Source organism: Uloborus diversus, chromosome 7 (assembly GCF_026930045.1).
Source record: "Uloborus diversus isolate 005 chromosome 7, Udiv.v.3.1, whole genome shotgun sequence".
Lineage (NCBI taxonomy): Eukaryota > Metazoa > Arthropoda > Arachnida > Araneae > Uloboridae > Uloborus > Uloborus diversus.
In genome coordinates, this window is record NC_072737.1 from 141,257,507 (window position 1) to 141,274,163 (window position 16,657).

At 33.6% G+C, this 16,657-nt stretch overlaps 1 protein-coding gene across 1 annotated transcript in view; it reads right to left on the reverse strand.

Moving 5' to 3' along the window:
• Positions 1-16,657, reverse strand: part of LOC129226914 (E3 ubiquitin-protein ligase HECW1-like) — a 55,786-nt gene that overhangs the window by 25,024 nt on the left and 14,105 nt on the right. Inside the window, exons 5-9 of the mRNA XM_054861544.1 lie at positions 15,515-15,596; positions 13,374-13,543; positions 12,190-12,326; positions 11,996-12,093; positions 879-2,637 (exon numbers count right to left, since the gene is read on the reverse strand). Coding sequence (XP_054717519.1) covers positions 879-2,637; positions 11,996-12,093; positions 12,190-12,326; positions 13,374-13,543; positions 15,515-15,596 — 2,246 coding nt within the window. The remainder of the gene's footprint in view (positions 1-878; positions 2,638-11,995; positions 12,094-12,189; positions 12,327-13,373; positions 13,544-15,514; positions 15,597-16,657) is intronic.

Consider the following 16,657-nt stretch of genomic DNA (forward strand, 5'->3'; position numbering starts at 1 on the left):
GATACAGGTTTTTGAAATTGAGCAATTTTGCTAGTTAATTCACAGACTAAAACAGAAATAAAAAGTGTGAAAACTTCATTGCACCTTCTTAAATTACTTTCATTATGCTCTAGATAGCATATTATACTGAAAAAACATATTGTAAGCATAAAAATAATTATTTTTATTTGATAACTTAGAAATATTTGGACATGAATGACTAATTCATACTGAATTGACTTCTTAGGTCAATTTATAGACTATACTGTTCCTTGCCGCATTTCATTTTGTGTTTCCGTCCCGTACGCAAGTTATCCCCCTTTGAAAAGAGTAAAATTTTTACATTTGACCTTGAACTTGAATCTGTTGCCATTACTTTAATTATTAAGTTACAGCCACGTAACTCAGCATGTAAGACTATCATGTTATGCATTTAAACATCAAAAAGTAAAATTAACTGCCATAAATGTAATTCAAAATAGATTTTGACCAAAATGCAAATGTCTAAAAGTCCCAGTTTTGACTACAAAAAATCACTTTTGATGACCTCTAAAAAATCAAAGGTCCAGTTTAGAGAAAAAATAAAAGAGGTTTTAAGCATCTTTTACATGCAGATTTCAATGGTATGAGTTTCAAAAAAATTAAAAATGGTCGAGCACACCCATCCGTCGAACCTGTACGGATTAATTCCACTATAAATGACTAAAACTCTTAAAAGCTACCCAACTACTTTCTACTTAGGCAAAAAAAAAATTAAAAAATGCTGAAAATGACAAAAAAATAATGTTAATATTGAGTACAAAAACATGTATTGAAATTGTTTCTCCAAAAACAGGGTAATACATATAAGTATGAAATTTTACGTTATGGACATCAAGTATTTACAGAAAACAACTCACCCTAGAGAATTTCTTCTTTGAGCCCATAAATCTGAATCTGGCCTAATGAATGAAACATGATTTGAAACACAAGATTGTGACACAGGTAAGCTATCCCTCTCTTCGGAAGATGGAGAAGTCCTTAAGGGAGAGGGGCCATCGTCAGATGTTTCATCTGTGGGGCTTACAGGGCTGAGGTCATCACTAGCTGGACTGACAACCAACCCGGGAGAAACCGGAGTCTGAACACTATCTGGTGTTGATAATAAGCTGAGAGAGCTGGTGCTACAATGCATCCCAGTTCTGGAAGTTGAGGGCATGTCCGGTGTTGTAGCACAACTTGGCAGGGACGGTTCCTGTGCAATGGCATCGTGATACGCAAGCGCATTGTCTCTGTCAACGGAATCAGAGTCTGAGCCATAGGAACCGTTTCTTTGCACACTGTCTCCGTCGCACGGCGGCTCTTCATTTTCGCTGGCACTAAGTGTTTGGGATGAGGGGCTGCTGCACGGCGGAGTGACAACATCAGGTACACAAACACTGTAACTACCAGGGATTTCATCATTATCGATGTTAAGCTCACCAAACTCGGATGTCATCTGATCCATGGAATTCGCAATGCGGGCCAAATCGCTAGCCTCACTGAGACTGAGATATGTCTCGTGGTCGAGATCTGAAGAACTGTAATCATTAATGCTCGGCTCTAACTCCGAGTAATTTAATATAGGCGTTTCATCTTCACCTTCAAAATTGACTGCCTCGTTTATGTTTTCGAGAGATGGGCCTCCCTCATGAATGGAATCATGCTCAGGAGTTGCTAATGGAGCAGTGCGCTGTGCTCCTTGATATTCATGCATTTGAGTCTGATTAATGTAATACCCATCTGTATAATTATCTGTACCAATAGGATGAACAGGTAGTGCAACTGGTCTAGTGGCACCACTTGACGTTCTTTGTGGTAATGCTGGAGGTGGAGGACTAGAATCTCTGAGGAGAGGAACTGATACAGACGTTGGCAATGTAACAACATTTTCATCACTTTCAATGCACGGAGTGGCATCATCATCATCTGCGTTATTATTTTGTTCATCTGTATCGACAATCTCGAGCAAAAAGCTGTCTTCCGGTTTAGTTAGTTTTGGTTTCTGAGTAGATACCTGACTAGAATCCACAGTTTCTGTTCTGCTAGTAGATGAGCTCTCTTGTGATGTGCTGGGCCCAACAAGGTGAGCTTTAGATCGCTCTAATGGACGATGCCCTTTTGCTGATTTTTGTTTAGGTGGAAGAGGTGGGGGAACATCCATTTCTTTCGCTGGAGTTGGATTTGGAGAAGGTTCAATACTGTTGGCAGCATCTGTTGCAGGCTGAAGTACATATTCCATATTAGTAAAGGCCACTGTGGAAGAATTGATGCTGCAAATACTGCTGCTGCTAGCTGTTGTTGCAGGTACTGATGCAATAGATAATCGAGTAACTGAAGCTTGTGATGCTCTTCTACTTGCTGGAGGAGCTGCTGTAATACTGTTTATGCTCTGATCTGACCCAGAGCGAATACTACGAGGTTGTCCTTCTCTTCTTGAAGATTCAGAGGCACGAGACCCAGCAACAGAATGGCTGCTGCCATTCCCAGACAAATTACCATTTGGCATTTGAGCTGATCGACTAGAAAGTACAATGTGTTGAGGCGTATTTGGGACGGAAGACCCAGTTATTTGTGAATCAGAAAGATCAGTTGCATAAATTGGATTATGAACTTGTCTAATGTGAGTCCAAGGGTCAACTGAAAAGGGGAGAAGAAAGCAAATAAATAAAATACAATTAAATGAAGATAGCACATGAAAACAGGTATTGCTTTGCAATCAAGACAGCTGTCATTCTTTGATGATAAAATTTTTAAGTTCTCATAAAATACTTTCAAAGAAGTTTATAAACATCTTAAAAGGTGAACATGAAAAGAAGAAAAATTTCGCAGGAAGGGAACATGATAAAAGTGGGTACTTTTCAACTATCTTAAATCTACTCAATTCAAGAAACTTGGGACAGATTCAAGAGCCTTTAAAGGTACTAGAAATCCAACTTGAATTCTAAATTTTCTTCTAGCACTTCGGTCTGCTAGAAGAAAATCAGAACAAAGTGACTTTTTCACAGCATAAGTTTCTTTAAAACAAATGACAAATATGCAATTAAGATATTTTTAGGGGAAAAAAAAAAGAGAAACTAATTAATGTCCCTAATTTTGAAGCCTTGTGAACAAGCCTTGTGAGCATTTTAAAAATTTTAATTGTTTTCATTTGCTTTTACAAATTTTATCCATAACTTTTAAGAGAAAATTCTAAAAAATTAAAAAGCATATCTTCAGAATTTTTCTTTTAACATCAATACGTCTTTCTCCAATATCACTGCATTGCCACAGAATTAAGAAAAAATACATACTGAATAAATAAGAAATTTTAATATTCAGAATATTAATGTATTAGATTACAGAATATCAGTGGCGGCGCCAGAGCAAAAGTAAACGTCGGCGATGCAGTTTTGCGAGGCCCTTTTAATCATAAAATATTGTGAGACAAATAATTGAATTCATAGAATTAGTTTTTGTACTAACTATTGGCACTTAGGGTTCCCAATTCACTTAATTGCTGGGACAAAAACATTTCGTGATTAGTAGCACAGTCAAAAAGAAGTTTTTTTCGTTGTGGGGGGAGGAGCTGGCACTTTGACTGTGGAAAAAATTACCTGATAGAAAGGGGGGTCTGGGGGGTTCTCCCCCGGAAAGATTTCGAAATTTGTAGTTTAAAAACGCCATTTTGGGCTTTCTTTGCTGATGTTAAGGTAAAAAAGGTACAGGGGGTCTCGGTGGAAATTTCTAGAAATTGAAGCCTTAAAAATGCAATTATAGGCCATATTTATTGACTTTAGGGTCAGAGACTGTCCCAGATCGATTCTTTAAAAAAAAGTCAAAATCAATTTCCTGCAAATTCTCGAAATTGAAGTTTCAAAAACGGAATTTTAGACAAACTTTGAAGATTTTCCCGGAAGGAAGGGAGATCCCTCGAAAATTTTTGAAAATTATGGTCTTAAAAACTTTAGCAATATTTTATATTCAGGAGCCATTCCACTAGAACTTTCTGTTAATGAAGTTTAAAAAGCCTAATTGCTTATGATATAAAAGAAAGGCGATATGGGGACCCTTGCCCGAATATTTTCTGAAATTCAATCCTTAAAAATGCGATTGTATTGCTATATTTTGTAATATTACGCTCGGTAATTTTTGAAATTCAAGCTAAAAAAAACGCAATTTTAAGCGACTTTCGACGTTGTTGAGCATTTGGGAGCTTTAAGCTCGAAATATCGCGAAGTTTAAGATCTGGAAACGAAATTTCAGTTGCTCCATAATGCTTTCGGTGTGTGTGTGTGTGTGGAGGGGGAAGAGTTTGGAGGAGAAGCATTTTGGATATTTTCTTACTTTTAGATGAACTTAGGAAACAAAAGAAAAAAGAAAAGAACTGAAAAGAAGAGAAAAAAGAAAGGGGGGGGATAGAGTTAGCTGATCAGTTAGCTGTTTCCAATGAATATTTTTAATTCAGGCCCCGACAGAATTGGGCCAAACATTTGCTAAGGCTGACTCTGTGCAGTCTCTCCTGCACGCACTATTTTGATTACTTTTGCGTCTGTTATATTTAATGAGAGCTTCAATCGAAAACATGGAAATATCTTAAAACTTCTGAGAATTTACTTCTGAGAATTTTGCGAGGCCCTATCTGCGCGAGGCCGTCGGCAGTTGCCGACGTCGCCGACGCCTAGCGCCGCCACTGCAGAATATAATGCAGTTTGGCATTTGAGAGTGAGCTCTTGCAGTTGGGTAGACGAGTGAGCGATGTAGAAGCTATTGCAGTGAAGAATAAAGAACCTAAGATGTATGATAATTCCTCTTCCTATTGCTGCATTACATGGAGCCATTTATTGTGTTCCCGGATCAACAATTAGTGTTGCACAAATTTGGGGGACAGAATGAGTGATGTAAATCTGGCGGGATTTGATCCAGAGAACTTTGTAATTGTATCCAATACTTAATTAAAGCCCAAGAAAATTCAAGGCCTGGGTGCAAATTTGGGTTATTTACTCTCCGAATATAAGTCATATTACTTATTTTTATTTTTTAAAATTTTATGGCCTAAATTTAGCAAGTAAGTTTATCCACAACCAGTGGCATAGCTACACTTTCTGCTGCCAGGGGCGGTTCCTCAATTTGCCGCCCTTTTCATGGGAAATAGTTAATACATTAAAAAGGCAAAAGTATTTAATAAGATTTTTAAAAAGAAGAAAAGAAACTTATCTTTTTTCTTTCGTATTTTTCCTGTAGAAGAAAAAGGAATTCAGATCCCCAACGAAATATTCCGAAAGTTAAGTCAAAATTCGGAATTTTAAGCAATTTTAAGTAACGCTTATAGAAAAAGGACTTGGAGCTCAATCCAGATTTTTTTTTTTTTCAAAATTAAAATTAGTTTTATGCTTTCTTTGGTGACGTTAGGGGGTCCGGACTTCTCAAGCAAATTTTCCGAAAGTGAGATGCTAAAAAAAGTAATTTTAGGCTGTTTTTAAATACTTGAAGATACTGGGGAAGGTTCGGGGGAGCTGTACGGAAAGCTTTTCAATTAAACTGAAAAACACGTAACTGTAGGCTGTATCTAATGGTGTAAGGGCCTCCCCAAACTCCAACACAGATTGGACTTTCCTCCTGAAATATTTTTGATTTAAAATCAATTTTAGTCTATTTTTGATGGCGTTAAAGAGAATAGGGAACGTTCGGGAGCTCTCTGGAATTTTCCGATGACGAAGCTTCAAAAACGCAAAGGCTATCTTTGACGGCATAAGTTCCCAAATGTTGGGAAGTCTAATGGTTTTCTCGTCTCCCCTTGAAACTTTTTGAAAATGACGTCCTAAAAACGAGATTTTAGTTGTTGTTTGGCAAACAGCATTATGAGAGAGGGTTCGGAAGGGGGTTTCCCACCCAAAATCTTTTTTGAAACTTGCTCATTTTAAACTTTTCATCACTGAGAAAAAAAAAACTTTGTAGTCTTCCCTCAGAAATTTCTAAAAAACGAAGTTTGGAGCCAACTGTGATGACATTAGGTGATTTCGTGGACATTTGGAGTACCTACCTTAGAATTTTTCTGAAATTTAACTTTCAAAATCCCTACTGTAAGCTATTTTTGGAGACAATGGGTGAGCTGGGGATTTTAAAGTTCGAAGTTGATGTCCTAAATACACATTTTAGACTATCTTTAATCACGTTATAGGAAGCGTCAGAGCTTGACCGCCCTCAGGAATTTGTTGGTATTGAAGTTTTAAAAACTCAATAATAGGCTAAAAGATGAGATGGGAAAGGGGTGGGCATTATCCTTTGGAAATGTTTTGAGACTCAAGGCCTAAAAGTGCACTTTTGGGCTGCTTGGTGACGTTAAGAGATAGGAGGGTTCGGTTGCTCTTCCCGAAAAATTTGACAATTTTTGAGGGTTTAAGAAAACAATTTTAAGCTGTTTTTGGTGGGTCAAAACTTTCTGCCCTTAAAATACATTTTAAAGCTTTCTCTGGCAACGTTAGACTGCAAAAAAGGGGAGGATTGAAAATGGAGCCCCACAAAACGCTGTTTTAGGCTATGTTTGGCCAAGTTAAAAGAGAATGGGATAGTTAGTGGCTCTCATCTGGAAATTTTTCAAAATTCAAGTCCTGAAAATACGTTTTAAGCTTTCTGACAGTATAGGAAAGATCTTAAAGGTCGGAGAAATGTTCCTAATTTTAAGTTTTAGAAACGCTAATTCAGGGTCAATTCATGGGCAGATTTATGGGGGGCAGAGGGGGGCAATGCCCCCCCCCCACCCAGTTTTGGGAGGACTTTATGTAGTAACAACACATCTTCCAAAAATTTTTTAACATTATTTTTTTCTTTTTTGACTAGTTCAGAAGGGCATGGGTGAATTTATAGGAGGGGGCCATAGGGGCAATGCCCACCAGTTTTGGGAGGACTTTAAATAGTAACGACACATCTTCCAAAATCTTAAAACAAAAAATCATCATTTTTTTTTCTTTTTTTTTTTTTGAATAATTCAATGAAAATGAAGAGGATAGTGAATGTTCTTTTCTGATGGGAGAAAAGGAAAAAAAGAACATTAAATACAAATAGTACAGCTGTCACTGGGGTGCTGAAAATATGCCTAAATTCACTATTTTGGGCTGAAAACCATTTGGGCAAGTATACAAATGAAAATAAAGTCAAAACGAGCTATGCATTCAGTTGCAACACTTATAACTGACGATTATTTTTAAATTAGAACTAAAAATAAAGGGAACCCCCCTCCCCCATTTGCGCTAACAGAACAATCTGCTCCTTATGATTTGTTTTCTTTCTGTTCAGAATGTTTATTTTCAGTTTGCGTGATTTCAAAAACTAGATATTTTGTGCTGTTACAGACGAAAGATTTTGAAGAACCTTATGGATTCACACGTTCAGATTGGTAAAATTGTAAAAATCCTTTAACCGTAAAAACTGACGAACTTTCGTAAAAATTACAAAAATTTGCAGATAATAGGGCCGGATTTGCCTATAAGATAAACATGCTATAGCTTCGGGCCACTGCTTTGAAGTGGGTCCGTAACTCGTAAAAAAATTGCATGATTTGTTCCTTGAAAAATGGAAAGTGCTTGAAAAAACTAATTTCATCTTCAAGTGCTTGAAAACCTTGAATATTTGGAAAAGCGTGGCTACAAAAAATAATTTTAAATTTCTAACAAATGGTAGGGGGAGGAATGCCAAAATATGTCAAATTTAGCTCCTTGCTACATCGTGCATTAAAAGTGTAAAAATCATGGTTCTTACGTATGTAACATATTACTTGAAATAAATTCTTGTGACTCACATGTTTCATATCTTGCTATTTATTTAATCCCGAATGCAGTATTTTGGAAATTCTTTTGTATTGATTGCTTTTATCTTGCATTTACTGCATATTGTTAATCCGTTTAGCCCGGAAAAAATGATACACTACCTCTATTCCTTTTCGTTTTCTGCACTGCTTATAATTAAAAAAAAAAGGTTGTTGTAATGAGAAAATTCTAGTTTATTTTTTCTTTTAAACTTAAAATAGCTGTTTTTTTTTTTTTTTACAAAGTTTGAATATTACTGTACAACTGCATAATCTAGTGCTTAATTTCAGAGATTGGAAAGTGCAAATGAAGTGCCTTAAATTATTAAATGTTCTAAAATCCTTGAAAAAAAATTGGCACAGTATAACCTACTAGGGCTCTTGGGCTAAAACATCCAATCTAACCAACCAAACCTTGAAAATAATTAGACAAGTCTTTGAAACTCCTAAGCAAAGTGTGCTTCGATTTTATTTCTTATCAAGTGTATAAATTATGAATTGTTCTAATAAGTAGTATGTTACTCTCATGTTACATATTTTCTAATCCTGTACAACATTTTTTTAAAAGTATTAACTTACATCATAAAGCACATTTAAATCATAAAACTTAAAAATAAAAAAAAATTGTCTATTTTTTCCCGATATTTTTGTTTTTCCAATTAACCCTTATTAGGCTTCAAAATGCACAATTTTACATCCATTTTACAAAATTTCTTCCGGGGGAAACCCCCGAACCCCCTAAATTTGGAGATATTCTTTATCCCACTTAAAAGTGACCCCTGCGTCACTCTCTTAAGGTCATTTCAAAAAGGACAGAAATAAAACACACATTAATGAAAACGACACACCAAAGAAAAAAAGAGTGAAAGCATGGCCTTATGCATTGCAGGAAAACAGACCAAAAACATGGGGGGGGGGGAATTCAAAATGTTGCTCAAAAAAAAAACCCTGCCCCCCCCCCAGGAACTCGGTCCTAAATCCGCCTATGGGTCAATTTAGTTTCTCAGGGGGATTTATAACTCCCTTTTGGATCCGTGCTTTAGCAAATCACTTAATATTGACAAACTCAGAAGTTCCCACCCAGGGTACGAGCAAGACTCACCCCCTCCTCCTTCCCTAGATCCGGTACTGTTATATTGCCAAATTTGGATGATTCTATTTTTTACTGATTGAGGACGATAAGATAAAGAGGCCCTTTACATTTGATTCACCATGATATAATTCATGAGAAGAAAAAGTTGAGCATCAAAAATCATTACTTTTGATGTAAATGTGAAAGCCTTTGCCTAGAGAAAATTTTACTGATTAAAAACCTTTCCTTAAAATGAATGACTAAATGAGTTTCTCACTGAAACTCATTTAACTCATTTGTTTAAAGGATTTTGCTAAAATAAAACAGTAACACAAGCAATTATTATTTGAGTTGCTAATAAGTTTTTTTTTTTTTAAATGAATATAAAATTTATTCTGTCTTAGTGAAAATTTTGTAATCAATGATCAATCAAAGCAATTGTTGAAACAGATATTACTATCTTCAAAATAAGCAAGAAACCGCCCACCATTTGAGACCTCTCTCCTTTTACTCTTGTTGTCACTTTCCTTTAAAAAAAGTGATTTAAAAAAAAAAAAAAAAGGTGGTTTCTCCAATCAACTTTCTTAAAATAAAGTGATAGTTTCATCATATAACGAAACGTTATGAAGTGTATACTTTCTTTCGCAATGGTGAACCTTAACAGTAAAAGGAAAAAATCATGGTCCCTTGACTTTACACTACCATCTCCCTCAGTCTGTAGCTTCAGATGAAGGAAGAGAAAAAACAAATAATAGTGCTGAGATGTCCACAAGAAAAACACGTGTTTTGTATAAGAGTAATTTAATTATCATAGTTGTACAAAAACCTTACAATTCGAAGATTTTTTTTTTTTCTTTTTTTTTACCTCTAGTTATAGATCAAAGGCATGATTTCCTTATTGGGAAAAAAGCGTTTAATTTTTTCGCATCAAAAGTGTGGAATTGCCGCCCCTCAAAAAGTGCCGCCCGGGGCGGACTGCCCCCTCCACCCCTCCCTAGCTACACCACTGTCCACAACTAACCTGTACCACAAGTGTTCTTGACAGGCTCATTATTTTCCCCTATATTTTCAGGAGGGGAGGGGTAAAGGATATGTAATCAATGTAAATTATATCTAAAAACAACAAAAACCACACTCATTTACATGTAAATACATTAATTTCTCACAGGATGGGAGGAAACAATTGCACCTTTCTGACCCCCCATGATGAAGGGCGTTGTTCTTGATAGGCTCTGTTTAAACTATAGCTAACTGTGCTTGACCTTCCCTTTAGGTTAAAACAAAGCATTTGCTTTTTTTGCGAAATAGCACCTTTCTAGATCTAGAGAATTGCACATACAGTGGCTCCCAAAAGTGTTCGTACACCTTGAAATTTTGTAGTAAAACCAAAATAACGCAAAGCTGAGTTCGAATATGAAGTCCAATTTTTTTTCACACCATTCCTAAGCCATTCTGAAAAAAACCTAGTAGTTTTTTTCAAAATATTGCCAGATTTTATTTTTGAAATTTGTCAAAAAACGAAGAGACGAAGAAAAAATACGCCACAAAAGCCATCGTACACTGAAATATTTTTGAATAAATTGATGATTAAAATTATCATATGTGGTTTTTTTTTGTTATTTTTATAATGTAATGACACTGTAAAGTGATTTGCCTTTAATTTTTTGCTTATTTGTTCCCTAATATTCTGTTTATTATTTTTAAATGGCAGCTTTAAGTAGAAAATAACAACACGATTCGAAATTTAATTTTTTCCCCTCACAGTAGACATAAATTGGTTTAAAATATCTCTAAATTAGTTTATTTATACCATTCTATAGTGAAGTGCTTAAAAAAATGATTTAAAGACAAGAATCGGATCGAAAACAAGGTAAGAAAAGGTCAACTGGCAAAGTTAACAAAGTCTGATCGGAGGTTTACAGTTAAAAAAATTATGAAAAATACACATTTGTGTGCTGAAAAAGTTTCTGCAGAATTGAATGAAACATTTTATGTTTAATTTTCACCTAAAATTGTTCGTCAAGTTCTCTGATTAGCGGGATCTCTTCATGCAGAAATTTTCTTGTTCGTGAGAAAAACAGTAAGCTTACGCTTTCCATCGTAAAATCAATGATAAATAAGCTCAAGAAGTTTTGGAACAACTTCTTACTTATAGAGGAAAATAAATTCAACATTTTAGGTTAAATTGTTGTATATCTGTCAATAGAAGAAAAAATTAGGAATTTAATCTTAAGAACCTAGTTGGATCACTTAATCAGGACGGTGAAAGTGTTCTTGTGTGAGGGTGCATAAGTGCATCAGGACTTGGAAATTTAGAATTTTTAGAATAAGTAATGAATCATGCTGTTCATTTAAATATTTTAAAACACAATTTTAAACTATTAGCCCAAAATTTGGTAATCGGAAACAACTTTGTTTTTTATCAATATAACGATAAGAAGTTCATGTTTGCGTTTGATGTCTCAAAAATTGTCCTTAAAACTAGAAATATCTCCTAAATTGCCAGAGTTCAACTTAATGTAACATATTTAGAGATATTTGGAGGCTAGATTACAAATATACAGCTCTGAAACGAAAATAGAGCTAGAAACAGTAAAACTCGAAGTGTGGTTGAACACTTACTCAGAAATTGCATAAAAAAAGAAAATATTAAACAATGAAATCTATTCCCACACGTTTAAAAGCTGTTATTGATACTGTGTGATATTCTACTAAATAATAAACTTGTAAAAAGTTATTATTTGCTATTATTTTGACATTTTATCAAAGTGTACGAAGACTTTTGTGAGATAAAATTTCCGGCACTTTTTAGTTTTTGATTTTTAAAAAAATAAGTTTTAATGTTTTATTAAAAATTTTCATGTAGTTTTGTTAAAAATAGATCATAGATCTTGTAATTAAATACCTATTCTGAAATATTAATTTTAACCAATGCACGGGGCCTTTTTCATTGAAAGTCGTAGGTTTACGAACACTTTTGGGAGCCACTGTATGTATATTTTTATTTGGAGTACTTTAAATCATTTTCAAACAAAATTTAAAAAAACAAACATTGCACATTATGCTAACATCTATTAAGAAACTATTTAAAATTAGAAGAAAAAAAAAACTTTTAATAAAACACGAACAAAAGAAGAAAATACCTGGACCATTTTCTAATGTAAAGGTAAAAGATAATTGTCCTGTGACATGATCAGATGGGTTTTTATTGCACAAACTGAAACTGAATTCGATTGGAACACTGAAATTGAAAATAAATGAATTAAAATACAATTATTAAACAGAAATAAATCTAATGAAAAGAAAATTAAGCATTTCAATGCTGATATCTACATACCCAGTACATTGATCAAGCAAAAGACAAATCTGCACAGAAAATTTTCCTAAGAAACGACTAATTATTGGCCTACTTTTAGCAAACTTATCTTTCACTTCAAAGTCAAGAATATCAGAAGGATAGGCTATGAATTCAAACTACAAAATAAAAAAAAGAAGAAAATGTATTCAATGAAAACAAAGTGAATTTTTAACAGCATTTTATTCATATTATATTTCATAACGTTTTGAATTATGTTACAAAAAAAGTGAATAATTACACCAACATATATGCTTAATTTATCAAAAGTAGTGACAGAAAAAAAAAACATTGTTAAGGACTACTTTAATTAAAAGAATGTTCCCACAATAACAGTTTTATCTGAATTCAGTATTGAAGCATCACAGAAATCAAGTTTCTAAAACCTTCAGCTTAAATACTTAAAAAGAAAAAAATTCTAGGATGGATTTATGGGGCTAATCTTCGCAGAATGAATTTCAACAACAGATTACAGCTAGCAACCATTTGACAAAAGTTAATACAATTAAATTATATCATGTTTGTGAGGAGATAAAAACATTTTACAACACAAGTTTGAGTGTAAAGGATTTTTTAAATATAAGCAGGGACTTCTTAAATTTAGCCAAAAAAATGTTTTACAAGAGGCTTAAGTTTGTTTTCCTTTTTAAATGATAAAAGATGAGAAAGAAATAAAAATTCATGAAGTTCAGAGAAAAATTGGGAATATTTTACATTTTTTTAGGAAATTCAAGTTTTAAAAAGAAGAAAAATGGAATACGACATACTACAGAGATGATTGAACGTATGCATTTTTCATAATTGTGTATGAAAAGGGTTTGTTTTTGTAGTTGCTATTTTTGAAATCCTTTTGTTTTGTTCCCCAGATTAGGAAAATTAAAAATCTTTTTTTAGGGAATTTCATTGGTTTGATGAAATTTCAGGAGATATTTACTTCATTATGGAGATCAGGAGAAAGCATCAAAACTTAGGAGTTTCCCAAATGAATGTGGAGAGTTGGCAGCTTATGCTATACCAGTTGGTGACTTATTGTGCTTATGCATGGGATTAACACACAGTGTAATAGCTTCAAAAACTATATGAAGCCACTATATATAATAATTCAAAAGTAATAAACATTTTTAGGCATTTTTATCTACTTTGAAATCAAAAGAATAGATTTGTACCTGTCCTGGCCAAGATGGATGCGTTGTTGATTCAGCAATACCAGTTCGACAAACTTGACCATGATGAGGTAAAAGTAAAACACCTTCTCCTTTTCCAGGTTGTATAGATATTTTGACATAGGGATCAGGGTTGAAAAACATCCCCTTTTTCAAATTTCTTGCATGGAGATCTGAAAAATAACAGTAACCATGATTCTATGCAAAAGTGACGAAACAATAAAGCGTGATCCAAATTTCTCCTTCATCAAAGTCAGTGTTAAATTTCTTTGATAACGGATTTTTACATGTATGATACAGGCACATTATGTAACTAGAAACTACCCTTAAAACTTTTGAATACTTTTATAGCCTGGATTATATGCATTAACATTGTTCGATACACAATTTGATATTTTTGCTTTGATTGACCTTAGTGCACATGCATGTGTATAAAAATGGATGGATGTTTGTGGTCGCGTGTGTTTGTATGTTCCTTATATCAATTTACCAGTTTATGAAACTACTACAAACTTAATACAGTGGGACTACAAACAAAAAGTCATTTTGTGGAAATGAATAATAAATTTTGTTCTTTTTGGTAGCTAATGAGAAAAGAAAAAATATTTAAAGGAATATAAGCAATTATCAAGTTAACACACATCTCCTGTCCGATAAACTGCTTCAGATTTTTTTTTTGTATTCAACTATAATAACTTTTCTCTATGCAAACGAATAATTAGTGCATATGTAAGTTGTAGTGAATATCTTAAGGCATTTTTAGATCATAATCATGTGATTCTTAAGTGTACCTTTGCCTGGGCTCTGCTTATAAAATAAAAACTAGTGACCAGAAGCGGATTGATGTTAGCATTCATAAATCAGAAAGTAAAGCATTGTTCCAGATTTAAATACTACATCAGCACATAAATCTACTTTTTTTTAAAACAACAAACAAAACCTCAATGGTATATGTTAACAAATCTTTGTTCTTCTACTCTCAAGCTTCATTCAAATCTTACAATCAAAAACAGTATGGGATCCCGATTTCAGAATCCCCAAGCCAGAAAGATCCAAACACTGGAACTTCATTCCTTAATTTAAAAAAAAAAAAAAAAAAAATGAAAAAAAAAAATGAAAAAAAAAATTTTTTTTTCTCTTTCTTTCCAGTTTTAAGTCTATTTTTTTTTACATTTGGCAATTATTTAGTGAAAAAACAATATTTTCCCCTGCCGCGTGTTATGCATAAATAAGCGTTTTGCTGTAATTGTGCAGCAATTTTTTCCATACACTTTTAATTGGCAATAATTGTTTTTTTTTTCCTCATAAGTAACCAATACAAAGCCTATTGAACAAAATTACAAAACTATAATTTGTAATAATGTGATTTATTTATTGTATCAAGCAGCACATTGCATAATAATAAAAAATAAACATCAGTGGACTAAATACTGAAGAAAATTGTCTCATACTTTTTATTAGCATTATAAAGTATACTTTCATTCAGATTAATAACAAAATAAAAGAAATTTAGCACAACATCAGGGAAACCTGGAAAATAGTGACAAATACTGCATGATAGGAGAGTTTTCACTACTCTTTCAGGCAGAATCCAATATCCGAAATATTCCAAAATCCAGAAAGGTCATGGACCTTTCTGGATTTAGTGGTACCCCGCACAGCTTTGCCTGTAGTTAAAAATTAAAAGGTCATTTTGTTCGCCTGTATATTTACAAACAATCGATGACGAATTTCTTGCCAATTTGCTATGTTCATTTGCTCGCCAATGTTACGGTTCCATGATGTAATTTTGTAATTTACAGATTTTTCGCAATTTTCTTCCACATTGTGATAATTTGCTTGGTAAAATTTTCTGAAAATTGGAACAGAAAAAGAACAAAATTGAATTTTTGAATAATTGCTTCGAGGTGCACACCCCCATGCTACAAACTAACTTTGTGTTGTCGACAAATTTCATGAAAATCGGCCGAGCGGTCTAGCCAGAACGGGGCACAACAGAGATCCAGACAGACAGACAGATCTAGATATCCAGACAGACTTTCAGCTTTATTATTAGTAAAGAAAATAAACAATTTTTACGTTGTATGCACAACACATGCAATTTATGAAACTAGATAAAGTGAAGTAAGATAAAGTGTTCTTACTAGATAAAGTGAACTTCACCATCTCTACAGGATATTGCTGAGAGGAGTATCCCACCAACACATCATCAGTCCCATGACTATTCTGAGGAGAAAAAAAGTAACACTAATAGAACAGAAAAACATAAATTATGAAGTAGGGGGGTTGCCAACCTTGGAGAAACAATTTGAGGAGCATCTGCGGTGATTTTGAGGAGCGTTTTGAAATTTTGCGGAGCAGATCAGTATTTTGTATAAAAATAAATTAAAAAAATTAAACCTCTTATCCAAAATTATTTTTGAGCTTGAGCATTTGAAGCCCCAGCTTATGAATAATTATTTTTAAATTAATAAAACAGGTTTAAACACTATGTCATGCTTTGAGTACAAAGGTTTATTTTGCCTTATTAACATGCCTGTCATAATAAACTAGCAGAATATAATAAAAATAAATTTAACTTTATTAAAATATTTGGTAAGTCTGGTCAGCATTTAGACCAAACAGGAAATGCGGAGCAAAACAACTTCTTTACGGAGCTGCAGAATTCCACTATTTTAACAAACTCCGCTAAATGCGGAACAGTTGGCAACCCTGTAGATGAAAAGTTATTACTGTGAAATGAAAAAACTTTTTTTTTAAATATAGATTATAGCTTAACATGTTCAATACAGCAAATAAATACAACAAGAATTATTTTATTTAGGGAATAAAGAAATATTACTTTACTTTTACTGTACATACACTTTATCGGAAAATTCGAAGAAAAACTAAGAGTACTGTAATAGTTTGACTCAGAGCTGTAACCAGACTTCTGTTTTGGGTACGGTTTTAGAAAACACATTTCTTGTGAAATCTGTATGATTAATAAAATTTTATTTCATTTGTACATTCTATTGATTTCTGCAACAACAGGTTATTTCAATGATGGAATGCTGCTTTAAGATCATCGACATGAGCAAATGTAAAAGATGATGTAACTGGGGCATTCCACGGTATTTTTGACATTTATGTAGAGTCCGTAATGTGACCTTTTTTGCCATAACTTTTTAATTTACTGTTTGATTAGCATATTATTTTATTTTGATCTTTTCCTGCCAACACACCAGCTCAAATTAAAATAATTTGCAAATCAAATGGTAAGTTAAAAAGTTATGGCAAAAAAAGGT